Below are 15,441 nucleotides of genomic sequence, written 5' to 3'. Positions count from 1 at the left end.
AAATGGGAGGAATGCTTCACCAAACATGAAGATGTAGTTGGCGTAATTGAAAATGGAGACATACCTTAATACTTATTGGACTGTGGAGCACTCCGTTGAAGACAATGGAGTGCTCAGTGCTTCTACGGGCCAGTAAAGGCCCGCAGAGCAACATTCCAATGTGTTACAAAGGCTTCTCAGAGCTCGAGGGGATTTAAATCCCCTCTGGCTTCGAGGGGCCTTTGTTTTATTTGTTAGAACATTCTGCCCTCTAGTGGCAGAATGTTCTAATATACCGGCTATTAAAGTCCTGCTCCCTTGTTAAAGGTCCGAGCCGAAACGCTGGAGCGGGCCTTTAATAGCCGGTATAGCCCGCTATGGCGGGCTATAAGGCTGTATTGTTTCATAGAAAAAGTTTTCTTCACTTTAAATTTCTCCCAGATGAAAAAAAATTCTATTTTTCAGTTATAAATATGGCGCATTGTCTACTGGCAACTGGGAGCAAAATGCCTGCTGCCTGTAAATACATTTTGAAATAGGATAAAATTAAAATGAAGAGTTATTCATTAAGGTAACTTTTCATTTTTTCCCCATTTCAAAGCATTCAGAAACATAATTTTGTTATTGAGTCGACAAGGACTTATTTAAGAGATAAATACTTCAGTTCTTCACCTCTGTGACCCGGCCTGGGTCATAAATCTTACTGAGCATTGTTCACTACAAGGCCCTGCTTTTTGCAGCCTGATGATAATAATGTAAAATAAGCACAGCCTTCCCTTAATGGTAAAAGAAAGATGTGATATTTTGCTAATATTTTGTATTTTAGATCTGTAAATTGATTATAGGTATCATCATGCCTTTTTGAATTTTTGTATATGTAGATAGCAAACGAAAAAATGATTGTCTCACTATTTATGAAATGTTATTGCAAAAACAAATGAAAAAGAGATAAAAGAAATAAAATAAAATAAAAAATTCTAAGAAGAATGCAAAGTATACATCTTCTGTAATACCAATTTTTGTACCTTACATTACTGAGGGATAGCACAATAGAGCCATTTCTGGCCAAAGGGAATTAGTGAGTGGTCGAGTGGGAGGTTTATATATTTGCAGTCTTTGTTACCCCTTTTCTCCCAGACCACGTAATTTTGATCAAGGGGCACCTTTGTTCTCGCGTAAAAGAATGAATATGCTACTTACCAGTATGCATCTGTTCTTGGCATGTAGGGCTGCTGACATTCATATCTATAGCATAGATCGCCGCCTAGTGTTGGGTCCGGATGATTGCACATTGTTGTCCTGGAAGAGTCTTCGAAGTATCACGAGATAGGTGGCTCCTCCCCTGGACTACAGTGCGCATGGGCATCGACTCCATCCCCAGATTGTTTTTAACCATTGTGGCGAAGATGGAGTGTAACAGTGTGAGCGATGACCATGCTAAGAGTAAGTGTAAATTATGCAGCCGCTACAGGCGCCGGGGAGGAGGGCGGGCGATATGAATGTCAGCAGCCCTACATGCCAAGAACAGATGCATACTGGTAAGTAGCATATTCAGTTCGAGGCATGTGGGCTGCTGAATTCATATCTATAGCATAGAATAAATAGCAGTCCCTGCATTAACGGCGGCCGCCTGTGCCAGCTGCAGACGTCTGAAAAAGTGTCTTAAGAACAGCCTGCCTCACAGCTGCTTGCTGCTTGGAGTGCACATCTACACAGTAGTGTTTAGTAAATGTGTGTGGTGTAGACCATGTGGCTGCTCTACAAATATCTTCCAAAGGGATATTACCAAGGAAAGCCATGGAGGCCCCCAACTTGCGGGTGGAGTGGGCTCTGGGGGGGACCGTTAAAGTACGCTTAGCCTTGTGATAGCAAATCTGAATACACTTAACGATCCACCTGGCTATACCTGCTTTGGAAATGGGGTTACCTTTGTGCTGGGCTGAAAAGGCAACAAAGAGTTGTTGTGTCTTCCTAAATTCTTTGGTCCTATCGATGTAGTACATCAAAGCTCGTTTGACATCAAGCGTGTGGAGCATTCTTTCGGCTACTGTCTCTGGGTTTTGAAAGAACGCGGGCAGTTCAATGGTCTGATTGACATGGAACTGCGAAACCACTTTAGGAAGAAATTTAGGGTTAGTGCGCAGCACCACCCTGTTGGGAGTGAATTTGAATGAATGGCTCTTGTACAGTGAGCGCCTGTAGCTCACTAACACGTCGTAGAGACGTAATGGCAATGAGAAAAGCCACTTTCCATGTTAAGAACTGAATCTCACATGAATGCAGAGGCTCAAAAGGTGGGCCCATCAACCTGGTGAGGACCACATTGAGGTTCCATACAGGAGCTGGCGGGGTCCTGGGAGGGATGACCCGCTTCAGGCCTTCTAGGAAGGCTTTAATGGCAGGCACTCTGAAAACGGAGAGATGCTGCCTGTTTTGGAGATAAGCCGCTATGGCAGATAAGTGTATGCTGATGGGAGCGTATGCTAGATTGCATTTGTAAAGATGTAACAAATAACAGATGATGTTGGGAGTGGATGCATCTAGCGGGTTGATGTTGTGTTCAGTACAGTAAACGACAAACCGCTTCCATTTGACTGCATAGCAAGCTCTGGTAGTGGGCTTTCTTGCCTCTCGTATGATATCCATGCATTCAGGAGGCAAGTCAAGGTAGCCAAACTCTAAGACTTCAGGAGCCAGATCGCCAGGTTGAGCTGTTGCGGATCTGGATGCTGAATGTCGCCATGGCTCTGCGTCAAAAGCCTGGGCGTGAGGTGCAGCCTTTGATGCGGTACCACAGAGAGTTCTAGAAACGTGGTGTACCATGGTTGGCGCGCCCACGTTGGAGCAACCAGGATGAGCGTCGTTGAGTGTTGCTTTAGCTTTCGTGCCACCAGCGGTATGAGAGGTGCTGGGGGAAAAGCGTACGCAAATCTGCCTGACCAGTTCATCCATATCGCATTGCCCTGCGACTGTGGGTGAGGAAACCTGGCAGCAAAGCTTTGGCATTTTGCGTTTTCCTTTGTGGCAAACAGGTCTATCTCTGGATGACCCCACTGCTGGAAGTACGGGCGGAGTACCGATGGGTGTAACTCCCACTCGTGCATTTGGTGGCTGTATCTGCTGAGCAGATCCGCCATCTGATTGTCCTTGCCCGGGAGGTGTTCCGCCACGAGGAAGATGTTCCTCTGAATGGCCCACTTCCACATGCTCTGAGCCAGATGAGACAACTGTGGGTAGTGCGTTCCTCCCTGCTTTTGAATGTAGTACATGGCCGTCATGTTGTCCGTCCGGATCAACACGACTTTGTTGCACAGATGTACTTTGAAAGACTTCAATGCCATGAAGATTGCCATCAGTTCTAGGTAGTTGATGTGCATCTTCTTCTGCTGCGTAGTCCATAGTCCCTGCACCGTGTAGTGGAGTATATGAGCTCCCCATCCCTGGAGAGATGCGTCCGTCGTCAGGGTAATCTGTGGCACAGGCTCCTGAAACGGTCGGCCCTTGCAAAGGTTGTGTGGATTCCACCAATGCAGAGAGTTGTATGCCCGACCGGTCACCAACACTAGGTCGTTCAACTGTCCTTGAGCCTGAGTCCACTGATGAGCCAAGCATTCTTGGAGCGGACGCATATGTAGCCTCGCGTGCGGGACTATGAAGATGCAGGAGGCCATCATGCCTATCAACTGCATGAACACTCTCGCTGGAAGCGAGTGTTGCGGTCTGAACTTCTGGATCAGCGACTGAATGCTGTCTATTCTCACAGGATTCGGCTGAGCCGTGGCTGCCAGAGTATTTATAGTTGCGCCCAGGTACTGCTGCACATGGGCTGGCCGAAGGTGCGACTTTGGGTAATTTAGTGAGAATCCCAGATCGTGAAGAAGGTGAATGGTGTGGGACATGTTGGTGGCGCACTGCTGGGCCGTCTTTGCTTGGACAAGCCAGTCGTCCAGATTAGGGTAAACGTGAACGTTCTGCCTTGGATGGATGGATAGGTTTTTATATAGCGCAATATCACCGCCAGGTCTCAAAGCGCTTTGCATTGGGAACCCGTCCTGGTTTTTCCCTGTGAGATAGCCCCTACTGGGTATCCCCAAGGTGAAAGCCAGGCATCCCGCCACAGGGGGCCGTAGTGGAGATTAAGCAAGCTATTGCCCAGAGTTGCAGAGTGTGAACCTGTGATTCGAGTAGGCACCGAAGCGAGAATTACCGAGTCCGTGGACATTTTGGGCTCAAGACCCTGCCGCGTCGGGAATTGAACCCTGGTCCCGGGTCTGATCTCAGCGTCCGGGTCTGCCTCCTCTAACCAGTGAGCCACACTTCTCCACTAAGCCTTCTGAGGTGCGCCACCACTGTCGCCAGGCATTTCGTGAACACCCTGGGCGCAGTGGTCACCCCAAAAGGGAGGACCTTGAACTGATAATGGTGACCCTGAATGGTGAACCTGAGGTATTTTCTGTGTGATGGATGCAGTGGAATGTGGAAATAGGCATCCTTGAGATCCAAGGTTGCGAGGAAGTCCCCCTGATTGAGCAACGGGAGAACCTGCTGCAGTGTGAGCATATGAAAGTGTTCTGATAGAATGTACTGATTTAGGGGTCTTACGTCCAGTATGGGTCTGAGGGACCCGTCCTTCTTTGGGATTAAGAAGTACAGGGAGTACACTCCTGTGCCTTCTTCCTCCACCGGCACGAGCTCGATTGCCCCTTTTTGCAGCATGACGAGTACCTCTGCTGCAATAAGTGCAAATGCTCTGTGGACATAGGACGGTGTTTTGGTGGCATGTTGGGTGGAGTGGATGTTAACTCCAGACAATAACCGAACTGGATACGTTTTCTGACCCACCTGTCTGTGGTGATGGATTTCCAGACTGGCAGGAACCGCTGGAGTCTCCCCCAGACAGGTGTTGTATGGTCGGGGGCAGTGACAGGGCGTCACTGTTTGTTGGTGGCGGAGGAGCGGGAGTTGTTGTTTCCTCGACCTCTGCCCTTGGCGCTGTTGCCCTGGTATCCTCCTCTATTTTGCTTGGTGTAGGAGGATTGCGCCCCACCTTTATTGAATTGCGTTTGCTGGGACATTTGGAAACACCTCTATTGCCTGAGCGACGAAAAGTGCTCCCTCTAAACTGTTAGGACTGGAGAGCTCCCATAGACTTAGCAGTCTCTGTATCCTTTTTTATTTTTTCCAGGGTGGTATCCACCTCAGGACCAAATAATCTGTCAGGGTTCACCGGCTGGTTGAGGATGGTGGTTTGTATCTCCGACTTAAACCCGGAGATTCTGAGCCATGCCTGACGTCTCAACATCACACTGGTGTTAATTGCCCTGGCTGCAGTGTCCGCAACGTCTAGTGCACACTTAATGGAAGCGTTGGAGATGAGTTTCCCTTCCTGGATAAGCATCTCCGCTGCCTCTTTATATTGGTCAGGTAGATGTTGCAACAGGGTCTCTAGTGTGTCGTAGTGTGCCCTGTCATATCTAGCCAAGAGGGCCTGCGTGTTAGAGATACGCCAGATATTGGCCGCCTGAGCTGCTACTCTCTTTCCTGATGCCTCCAACACTTTGGATTCTTTGTCCGGGGGAGGAGCTTCACCAGTGGTTTGCGAATTCGCCCTTTTGCGGGCATTAGAAACGACTAGAGAGTCCATTGGCAACTGGCCCTTGATGTAGGTAGGATCGCCAGGTGCCGGCCTGTATTTTTTCTCAATTCTAGGGTTGACTACCCTTGACCGTGTGGGTTCCTTAAAAATGTCCGCAGCATGTTTCAGGACCCCCTTTAGCATTGGGAGAGTCTTTACAGTCTTTTCAGCTGTTGAAAAAGTGTCAAAGAGGAAGTCCACCTCCACAGGGTCAGCGTGGAGCTCCACTTCGTGGTTTTTGGCCGCCCTTTCGATTAAGGCATTAAATGCCGCAGAATCCTCAGTGGGAGAGGTCTTGATGTTGTACACCTGAGGGTAATGGGCGGTTTGCTGATCCCCTTGGTCTCCTGCCCCCACCCATGAGTCCTGTTGTTCATCAGGATCCGTGTTGGCAGGAAAGTTGTATTCCTCGTCTTCATCCCCAGCATCCTCCACATCAGAATAAGTGGGTGAGGGTGTGGCAAGTCGTGCAGTCCGAGGAACCAGTGGCTCTACCAACACTGGTGAATTTGAATCAGGCTTCTTGCGCTTTAGAGGAATTGTGTATGACTCCAAAGGCTGTGTCGCCGTGATCTTTCTTTTGTAAAGCGTAAGCTTCCCGGTGTCGGCATCGATGAAATGCTTCGACTGCTCCTCCACCAAGGGTGGTCGATGCTTCAAGCCCCCAGCCGGGTGAGCTGGCTTCGACCCCGCAGATCTCTGCAAGTGCGGTTCGGGCACCGATCGTGGTGCGAAGGCCTTCGGTGCCACTTTCGGCGGCAACGTGAAGAGGATTGGCGTCGAAGACTTTGGCGTTGGGACCGATTGCTTCGGGGTGGAAGGTGTCTTCAGTTCTTCTGCCGAAACCTTGTCCCTGATGCGTTTCAGGGAGTCCGAGACCTGCTTCGTAAAGGAAGCGGACGGCTTCGTCGATCCGACAGACGATCTCGATCCACTAACATGTGAAGACTCGAGCGTCGATGACTTGGGCTTTTCCGGCCGAGGTGTAGGAGCATCCTTCTTAGGGGCGCTACACCCTCCTTCCGTGGCAGCAGACATCGACTCCGGCTGTTTCCGATCGGCGGCCTGGATTACTGGCTTCGGTGCCCCAGTCGTCGGCTCGACGCCCTTGCTTGACTTCGGCTCGACGCCCTTTTTGGACTTCGGCTCGACTCTCTTGCGTGACTCCGGCTCGATGCCCTTCTTGGACTTCGGCTCGACGCCCTTGACCACCTTTGGCACGGCGCCTTTGCCCGACTTCACCGGGTCAATAGCTTTCTTCGGCTTGGGTTGTCCCGACACCTCGGAAGACGAGGGTGTCGACAGAGGAGCAGACGTCTTCGGTTTCTATTGCGTCTCAACCACTTTCGGTTTTGTCGATACCGATGGTTTCACTTTCGGTTTCGTTTTCGACAATGGCGGCTCTGCCGAAGTGTCCGTAACCGGGCCTGGAGGCGGGGCCGTGGATCCAGGTGTAAGGTCTTGCGTAAGGCCGTGTGGCGATCCCTCGACCTGAGCCTTTGTAATTGTTCGAACGGGGCATAGCTCTTCCTCTGAGCTATCTTCCATGGCCCCATAGGCCTCATTGTCGTCTCCTACCTCGTCGACGACTTCTTCTACTTCTAGGCCTTCGACATCCGCTTCATAGTCGTAGTCGAGTTCCTCCGCTGGAGGTGAAATCTGCATCTGAACCTCGTGTTCGTCTGCTTCTTCGTTGACGAAGATGTCCGCCGGGGGCCGACAGCCGGGCCTCCATGCGCGCCACGCACGAAGCCGAATCGTCTTCTTAGAACGAAACCTGGAACACGCCATACAGCTGGCTTCATCGTGGTCCGGCGACAGGAACTTGTTGCACACCGGGTGGACGTCGATGTGGGGATACTTCGATCCACACACGGGACACTTCTTGAACGGGCTCCGTTCCATGTTGTGTCATCGAAGGTCTTGCTGCGTCGACTGGGCCTCGATCACCGAAGAGCCACGCGACTCCCCGGATGTCCAACTTTGGAACTAAGTCGGAACAGAACTGGGCACCGAACGCAAACAATACCGACGGTTCGAAAAAGGCCTTCGGGCCTCGAAAAAGTTTATGTTGATTCCGAACTGGACATAACAAAATTACATCCGAACCCAATGGCGGAAAAAAACAATCTGGGGATGGAGTCGATGCCCATGCGCACTGTAGTCCAGGGGAGGAGCCACCTATCTCGTGATACTTCGAAGACTCTTCCAGGACAACAATGTGCAATCATCCGGACCCAACACTAGGTGGCGATCTATGCTATAGATATGAATTCAGCAGCCCACATGCCTAGAACAGATGCGAGCCTGTGCTTATTTAATAATGAACTCAAGGCTGTAAGCTACTTTGAAGGTGTCTGGAGGCTCCTGGTAGCTTGTGGTTGACTGTTTGGAGACACTTGTGTTACATGTTCTGCAGAGGACAGTAGCTGCTACTCGGGGACGCAGCCGTGAGTCTCAGAAGAATACTGTATGTCCCAGAGAAGAGTGTCTAGAGGTGGGTGAAGGGAGGGTACAGTCTAGGCACCTTCTACCCACCAGTGTGCGTGCGTCCTTTTTAACCGCATACAATTCTCCTTGGGGCGCTACACCCCATCTCGGAGTTGGTTCTTCTAAACACACTGACCACAGAATCATGCCTGAGTGTGCAGACATTGAAGCCTTAATGTCCATGTGCCCCCTGAACTGTTATCAGCCAGATGAGGTCACTTCCATTAAAAGAGTCCGCAGGGTGTCGAGCGATGCGACTTCCCACCAATCAGTTCCAGCGCGTGCCTGGCTAATGGTAAATTAATGGAGATGTATCGTCCAATCACAATGCATCTCAAGAGCTGCTTCTAGAGGAATAGAACTGACTAGGCATGCCCAAAAAAGGAATCTGACTAACAACCGAGACTAGGGGGGGGGGGGGGGGAGTCCAGCCCTGCCTCGCCCAGGGTCAGGAGGAGGTAGGAAGCACTAGGAACAGGGAGAGAGACAACAGTTCATGCGGCTATTTAACCCCTTCGCTGCTGCCGTTGGACGTCGCGCGAGCTACCTCACTGGTGCTGCGCACGTCCAACCGCGGCCGCACCCGTTTCTTCGAACGTTCAGCACTGGCGCTGAACGTTCTAAGCAGCAAACGGGTTAAGAGGGGAGCTCCTGGAGCTGCCAACAACTGCACTGGTTATGCAGTGCCATATAAAGAGATACAGGCTCCTCTCCACCAGGGGGCAGCAGTGATACATCTCATCTTGTTCAGACTGGTGGAATACAGATTATGCACTGCACTGACACTGGCAGAAAAATGCTATAAACGATTTAACCATTATTTCCCAAGTTTCATGCTACTATAAGCAAATATGAAACAGTGATAAGTATCTTCTTAGATAGTAATGGACAGGATATCTCAGTGGCCTAATGCACCCACTGCTGAGACCTAGCTGTTATCAAAAGCTCACAGGTTTGCATTGGCTGGTTCCAGTCTGTCTCCAATTCTTTGGAGGTTGATAAAACTTGAACCTCTGAGAAAGCTCACGACAACACTATGTTGATCACACTGACCTATGGTGCTGCATCGATGTCTCGGCGAGGTGACAGTAGTTATTTATCGATTATTGGCACTTGTGTAGCACGCAATCTGTATTAATGATGCATCGAAGCGCTTTCTGTACTCTGGTTTAGGGCTTTCAAAACTACACTAGGAACAGCAGTTTAGGACACTGAAATATCCAACGTAAACATTGTATCGTGTTACTAGGCCTAATGGACTGCCTGTGACTGCAACGTGGATTCACAATCTGAACAACACTCCTTTAGAAAAGGCAAAAGCACCGAAAATAGAAAAATACAGATGATTGTGAATATATTTAAGAGCTGAATGACCTACTTATATTGGTTTAAAGGGATCGTTTTTTAAACTGTATTTTTAAATCAATTATATGCATCTAAAGCGTACTTTTAATGTGATTGATAAATACTATTTCAAATGCGGCCTAGACATGGCTCACGCATGTGTTTGCGGTGCCAAGATAGTAAGTTCTTGGAGTCAGTATTCATCTTCTGATGTTAATGTAAATGTAGTGTACTTGTATAGCGCACGAATCGACCCCAGCTGGGGTATCTCGGCGCTTGTACAAATACCGCTGTGGAACCCTTCCTGGCTTTTCCCTGTGAAGTGCCCACTCCTGGGCACCCCCAAGGTGAAGCCAGGCATCCCAGCGCTGTTGGGGCCGTTGTGGAGATTAAGCAAGCTATTGCCCAGAGTTGCAGAGTGGGACCCATGATTGGAATAGGCACCGAAGCGAGAATTATCAGGTCCGAGACAATTGAGCCCAAGACCCGCCGAGGCGGGAATTGAACCCTGGTCCCGGGCCAGACCTCTGCATCAGGGTCTGCCACTCTAACCATTGAGCCACACTTTGCAGATATTGGCTAAAGGGGACTCACCCAAGGCTTCCAGGACTCCGCTGACCACAGCTGGGCCTCCGTGAACGTGAAACTCGCAGCAGTCCTCACCCGTGAAGCTCTTGGGACCTGAAAAAGTGGGTCACAATAAGACAATAAGCTCTCCCGCAGCCACCAGGCTGGCGCGACCAGGCCTTGCTCCTCAAACCGTAGGGATCAGCATTAGATGTGAGAAGGAAAGCGTGGAGGTCACAAGAAGCAAGACATTTTTATAGGCAGAGTCATTAACAGGGCTTTCAAACACTTGTCAATTTTCTGATAAACCTTCCATGCATTTAATCAGACAGGGGTTTACTGATCAATAAATGTTTTGCCAAGCAGAGATTATATTGCCATCCCCCCACTTCCAGCAGCCTGCAGAAGGCAGTAAAATACATGTTTAAAATGTTTTCTGCCGTCATGAGAGATCCTTGTATGTGTAGGGCAGTTAGTGAGTGAAATGACATATCAGCTCCCTAAGAACACCACTCAACATCCAGCAATGTCCAAAGTCACTTGCTATACATTCGAAGGGCCACTAGATGTCACTGCAGAACAAGACTTCCCTCTCAGTCCCTCTATCCCTTGCAGTGCCTGAGAAGCAGGATAGAATTATTCAGCAATGGCAGTAGGGGTGCAGGGGCTGAATAAAGCATGATTTAAGGGCAAACAATGTCTGTCAATTACTAGCACTTTGAATCGTTGCATGTCAAAAACCTATTCTGTTATGTTTAAGACATGGATCTTTCTCTTTGTGGGAATCAGCGTCAGTGCTCCCAGTATTTAAAAAACTCAACCTAAAGTGATGGAATCGAACAACTACCACCCAATATCTCGGCTTTCCTTCCCAGCAAAGATGGTGGAGAAGGTGATGAACGTGCAACTCGCTTCATTTATAGATGAGAATCATCTCCTCGACAACACTCAGTTTGGCTATAGACAGGGTCATAGTACGGAATCAGTATTAATTGGAGTAACCGAGGAAATTAGAGTGACACTGGAGTGACACTGGAGAGAAGCTGGAGTGACACTGGAGTGACACTGGATAGAGGAGGAAGTGCCGCTCTCATCTTGCTAGACCTGTCAGCGGCTTTTGATACGGTCAACCATGGGCTCTGGGTTGAACGTATGTGCAGCCAGGGGATACATGGACCAGCACTTGCCCTACTGCAGTCTTTCCCCCGTAATCGGCGACAAGCAGTCTCTCTGGGTGTTTTCACTCTGGAGCCCTATTCTCTGCCTCGTAGAGTTCTGCGGGGCTCATCGTTGAGCACTTTGTTATTCAGTTTGTACGTGACTCCTTTGGCCAGGCTAATCAAATCATTTGGTTTTTCATTAGCATAATATGATGATGATACCTAAATTGTGGTCTCTCTTTCAAAGAATGATGCCCACTCAAGATGTATTCAGGAATTGTGTGGTCGCAGGAAGTAAATGGATGGATGCAATTGTCTTAAGTTAAAATCCTCAAAGACAGAGGTTATCCTGTTTGGGAATAACCTGTCAATTCAATTATTATTTATTATGATTCAGAATTCCGAAGAATTCCACATAAAATACATAATTAAAACACAATTCCACACACCCAAAAAATTGAAATAAAATTACAGATTCTCATTTTCATTTTAAAAAGACATGAGCTTTAGGTAATAAAGTTGCCGTATATGGATTGTTACCAAATTATACAGATTAATTAAGCCAGTTCTGTTTCTAAAAACATTCAATCAAAAGAGAACAATTATCCTATTCACTAAACTATACTTTGCAGAGGTCAACTTAATTACAAGGCGAATGGTTTTTCAACCTGTCTTTCTGGACCCCAGTATGGTGACCACCCGACCTGGGTCCACTACCAACACCTGTCTCTAAAGTTACATCTTGGGGTCCTAGTGCACAATGAATTAAAATATAAGCACATGACTAGGGTTACACCAGTCTCTTTTCATAACAATAGAGAGATAAAAAAAATCACAATTTTTACCTTTTCGGTCTTTTAAAAACAGTGGTCATAGCTCTTGTTCCGGCGAGACTGGATTATTGAAATAGTCTCTATTTAGATTTGTCTAAAGGTTCTTTAAAAAACTGAAAACTCTTCAAAATGCTGAAGTCTCAAAACTTAATTTCAATCAGCAAAAGAAGCCATCATCAAACTACACCAGTTGCCGGTGAAGCAACGTGTTATTTTTAAGGCTCTGTGCCAGGCTTACAAGACCCTTCAAGGCGAAGGCCCTTCTTACTTTAAGAAGAATTTGAGGTGCTATACGCCTGGCAGGACTTTGCATTCCAGCTCTGCTACGTATTTGGAGGTGCGGTCTGTCGAACGCTCTTCTTGGGGCAATAGATGCTCTTTTAGGTCTACGGTACTTCAGTGGAACCGGCTTCCTCCTGAACTTTTCTTTGTCTTTAGGAAATGGTTGAAAACCTGGCTCTTTGTACATAAATAATAAGTTTCACTGCCTCTTGTCTCGCTTAGCGCTAAGCCAACTCTGTGTAATCGTTGCGCTTAATAAGTTTTTCATTCTTTCATTATGTACCTTTATGTGGTCGTCCTCACAATCTGGAATCATCTTCATCGCCATGGACAGACGTTTGACAAACCTGATGTAAACTCTAATGGAAGGGAGGGGGGGTGAAGCCAGTTTCATCAGCTCTAGCAAAGCTCCCACAGTAAAAAGTTTCTAGTAACACCCTACAGATTCTACACATTGAACAGTGGAAGGATAAAGAGAACTACTGTTCTGCTTTGGGCAATATAAAATATTATCAGAGCAAAGCCAAGATTTCAGATTTCCCACTCTACAAGTTTTCCAAAATTTCAAAATGGTGCAGCATTCTTCTGGGAGAAATTGACCTGCTTTTTCTTGGATAAAATGCCTACATACGTAGGGCAAGCATGCTTCAGGTCTACATTTCTTAAAACTGACATGTAAAGTTCATGACTATCCTTTGGGGTGTGGTGAATGCCAGCAACAGAGTTCCAGGCTCTTCAGTGCTTGTGGGCAAAAATGTACCCCCCCCTTGGGTATTGTTAGTCCACAGACGAGTCATCCTGTGAGACGGGATCGACGGAGAGGCTTTCAGTAATACAGGTTTGGTTCCACAGCGCATTATACATACACATTTCAGCCCGCTGCATAAGACAAACAAGTTAAACAAGCAAGTGGGTCCAGAAATGAAGTAAATATAAATCTATATCTATATCTATATCTATATCTATATCTATATATATATATATATATATATATGTAGAGAGCGATAGAGAGTGAGACAGAGAGAGACACTTTTTGAACATGAGCAAGTACTTTAAACTCAAGTGGGATTTGCGCCATTATGAAAGCGGTTGAATGTTTAAGCACAACTGCTGCACTGTGTAAAAATCTACATTTGTGTGAAAGTTTTAAGTGTGCAAATCTTTGTAGACAGCTCTTACATTCTGTGCAGAAATGTGGGAGATTTATATATAAATCAATCAGATCTCAATATAATTCAAAGTGCAGAGAAAGTTTCAATTCTAGTACACAAACCAGCTTTTCACAGACTACTCCTTTTATTTGTTACATATGCTTAAAAAGATTCCCTACCCTAACACGTCATGTTGCATTTTTAGATTACAAGGGGTTCAATATCCCTTAAAAAATAAATAAAGAGGTAGGAGGCCGGGTGTGGTGCGGGGTGGATGAGGCGGACAAATTAAAACTGTAAATCTGGGCAAAGATTTAACAGTTGACAATGCCACCAGCACAGATGATGCAAAAACACAGTATACGTAATACAGAAACGCTACGTTTCCAAAGAATAGCAAATAAAGGATTGTGGGCTCATCTTGTTTGTTGAGACACGAAAGATCCAAGGCTGTGCCCAGAGCCGGATGCGTACATGGTGGGGAGAGCCATAGTATCATAAAAATAAAAATTCACTTAAAAAACAAGAGTTGCTGGTTAGTTATGATTCAGTGGATACAAACATCGTAAAATCCCTGAAATTGGCCGCTTATTACATATACAGCCTGATTCATGTAGCTGAAAGCGCTCGCAAAAGGGCCAGATTCTGAGAATCTGGCCCTTTGCGAGTGCGATTTTTGCATTTGGTATTCATCATCCCAAATGCAAAAATCGCTATGTAAGAATTCGCATATTTGCGAGGAATGGCATTTAAGGAATCTCTAATAGAGATTCCTCAAATGCTATTCATGACACAATAAACAAGCATTTACAATGCAATGGTTTCGCCTTTGGAAAAGTTAGAGCTATTGGCATTGTAAATGACAAATTTTGTATTTATGTGTTGGTTTTGAAAACAGAAATAAATGGCATTGTCATTTACATTGCCATTAGCTTAATCTCTCGCAAATGCCTCTCCCTACGCACGTTTCAGGTCCCTTCTCAAAACTCACTTGTTCTGTAATGCTCATCACTAATGCCCTTGTCTTGCGGACTGTCTTCTCCCTGCTGCTCGAGCGCCACATACACCCTCACTTTATTGAATTCAAGTGCATGTCATCAGAGCTTCCAGGTAAACCACTGCCAAGAGAAAGATTTAAACGAGAAACATGGGCACACGTTTAAATCTCAAAGCATTCTTGGATTTGCAGTCTTTTTCTTCCTGTGCGCGAACTGTTTAAGCAATCCATAATTTTTTGACAATGCTAAACTAGAAACTAGGTCACTCGAGCATTAGGTAGGCAATCAGCGCCCTGTCAGCAGGTGGGATGCGGCGCGAGGAAGGAGATGAATGGGCAAAAAGGCGCATGAAATAGACCTAATGTGAGATTGTAACATGCCGTTATGAATTTGCTTCGTTTGGCTCTTGATGATTCCACTATATGTCGGTCATTATGTCGTGTTCTAGATTTCAAAAGAATGTTATTTATTCTGTAAATCGCTTTTATGGGTGTTCCACAACCCGAATAAAGCATATAGAACTGAACTGACAGCTGTCTTGTAATTCAAGAATGTTTTTCTAAAGTACAATTAAAAGGGAGAGAAAAAAATAAGCCAGATTCGGGCTCCGATTACCGTTGGGAAGACCAAAATAATGTAACTAACATATGTAAACCTTGAACCACTCAGTCTCTTGCAATAAGCGAGTCATCCAGTTTGTCTGGTCATTCCACTACACCCTAATGCATATTGGCATGTTCCCCCTCCCGACCACAAACTTTAAAAGGTAACTTAATGATGGTGAACTTTTTACCAGAGGTTGAATTTGACATGAGTGCACATGTTGGGTAGCAATTGCTCTTTTTTCTAGGCACCATCCATTTTCTACATTAAACAGATCTGCATAGCATTTCTACTCTAGTATTTTCATGCGTTATATTTTTTATTAATAGACAAAATAAAAAAGGCCACTTAAATGACGGCCATGGCTACAGCTAAAAACACCTTTCTTGTAAACCTGAG

General features: G+C 46.6%; 1 protein-coding gene across 2 annotated transcripts in view; it reads right to left on the bottom strand.

Annotated features, from left to right (window-relative positions):
• GTPBP3 (GTP binding protein 3, mitochondrial) overlaps positions 1–15,441 on the bottom strand; it is an 81,796-nt gene that overhangs the window by 51,134 nt on the left and 15,221 nt on the right. The window contains exon 3 of one of the 2 annotated variants that reach the window (XM_078669643.1): positions 10,043–10,129. The exons of the other annotated variant lie outside the window; for it this stretch is intronic. Coding sequence (XP_078525769.1) covers positions 10,043–10,129 — 87 coding nt within the window. The remainder of the gene's footprint in view (positions 1–10,042; positions 10,130–15,441) is intronic. 2 annotated transcript variants of the gene reach the window in all.

Source organism: Lissotriton helveticus, chromosome 12 (assembly GCF_964261635.1).
Source record: "Lissotriton helveticus chromosome 12, aLisHel1.1, whole genome shotgun sequence".
NCBI lineage: Eukaryota > Metazoa > Chordata > Amphibia > Caudata > Salamandridae > Lissotriton > Lissotriton helveticus.
Note: the sequence above shows the minus strand (reverse complement) of the source record. Positions and strands in the feature narration are given on the sequence as shown.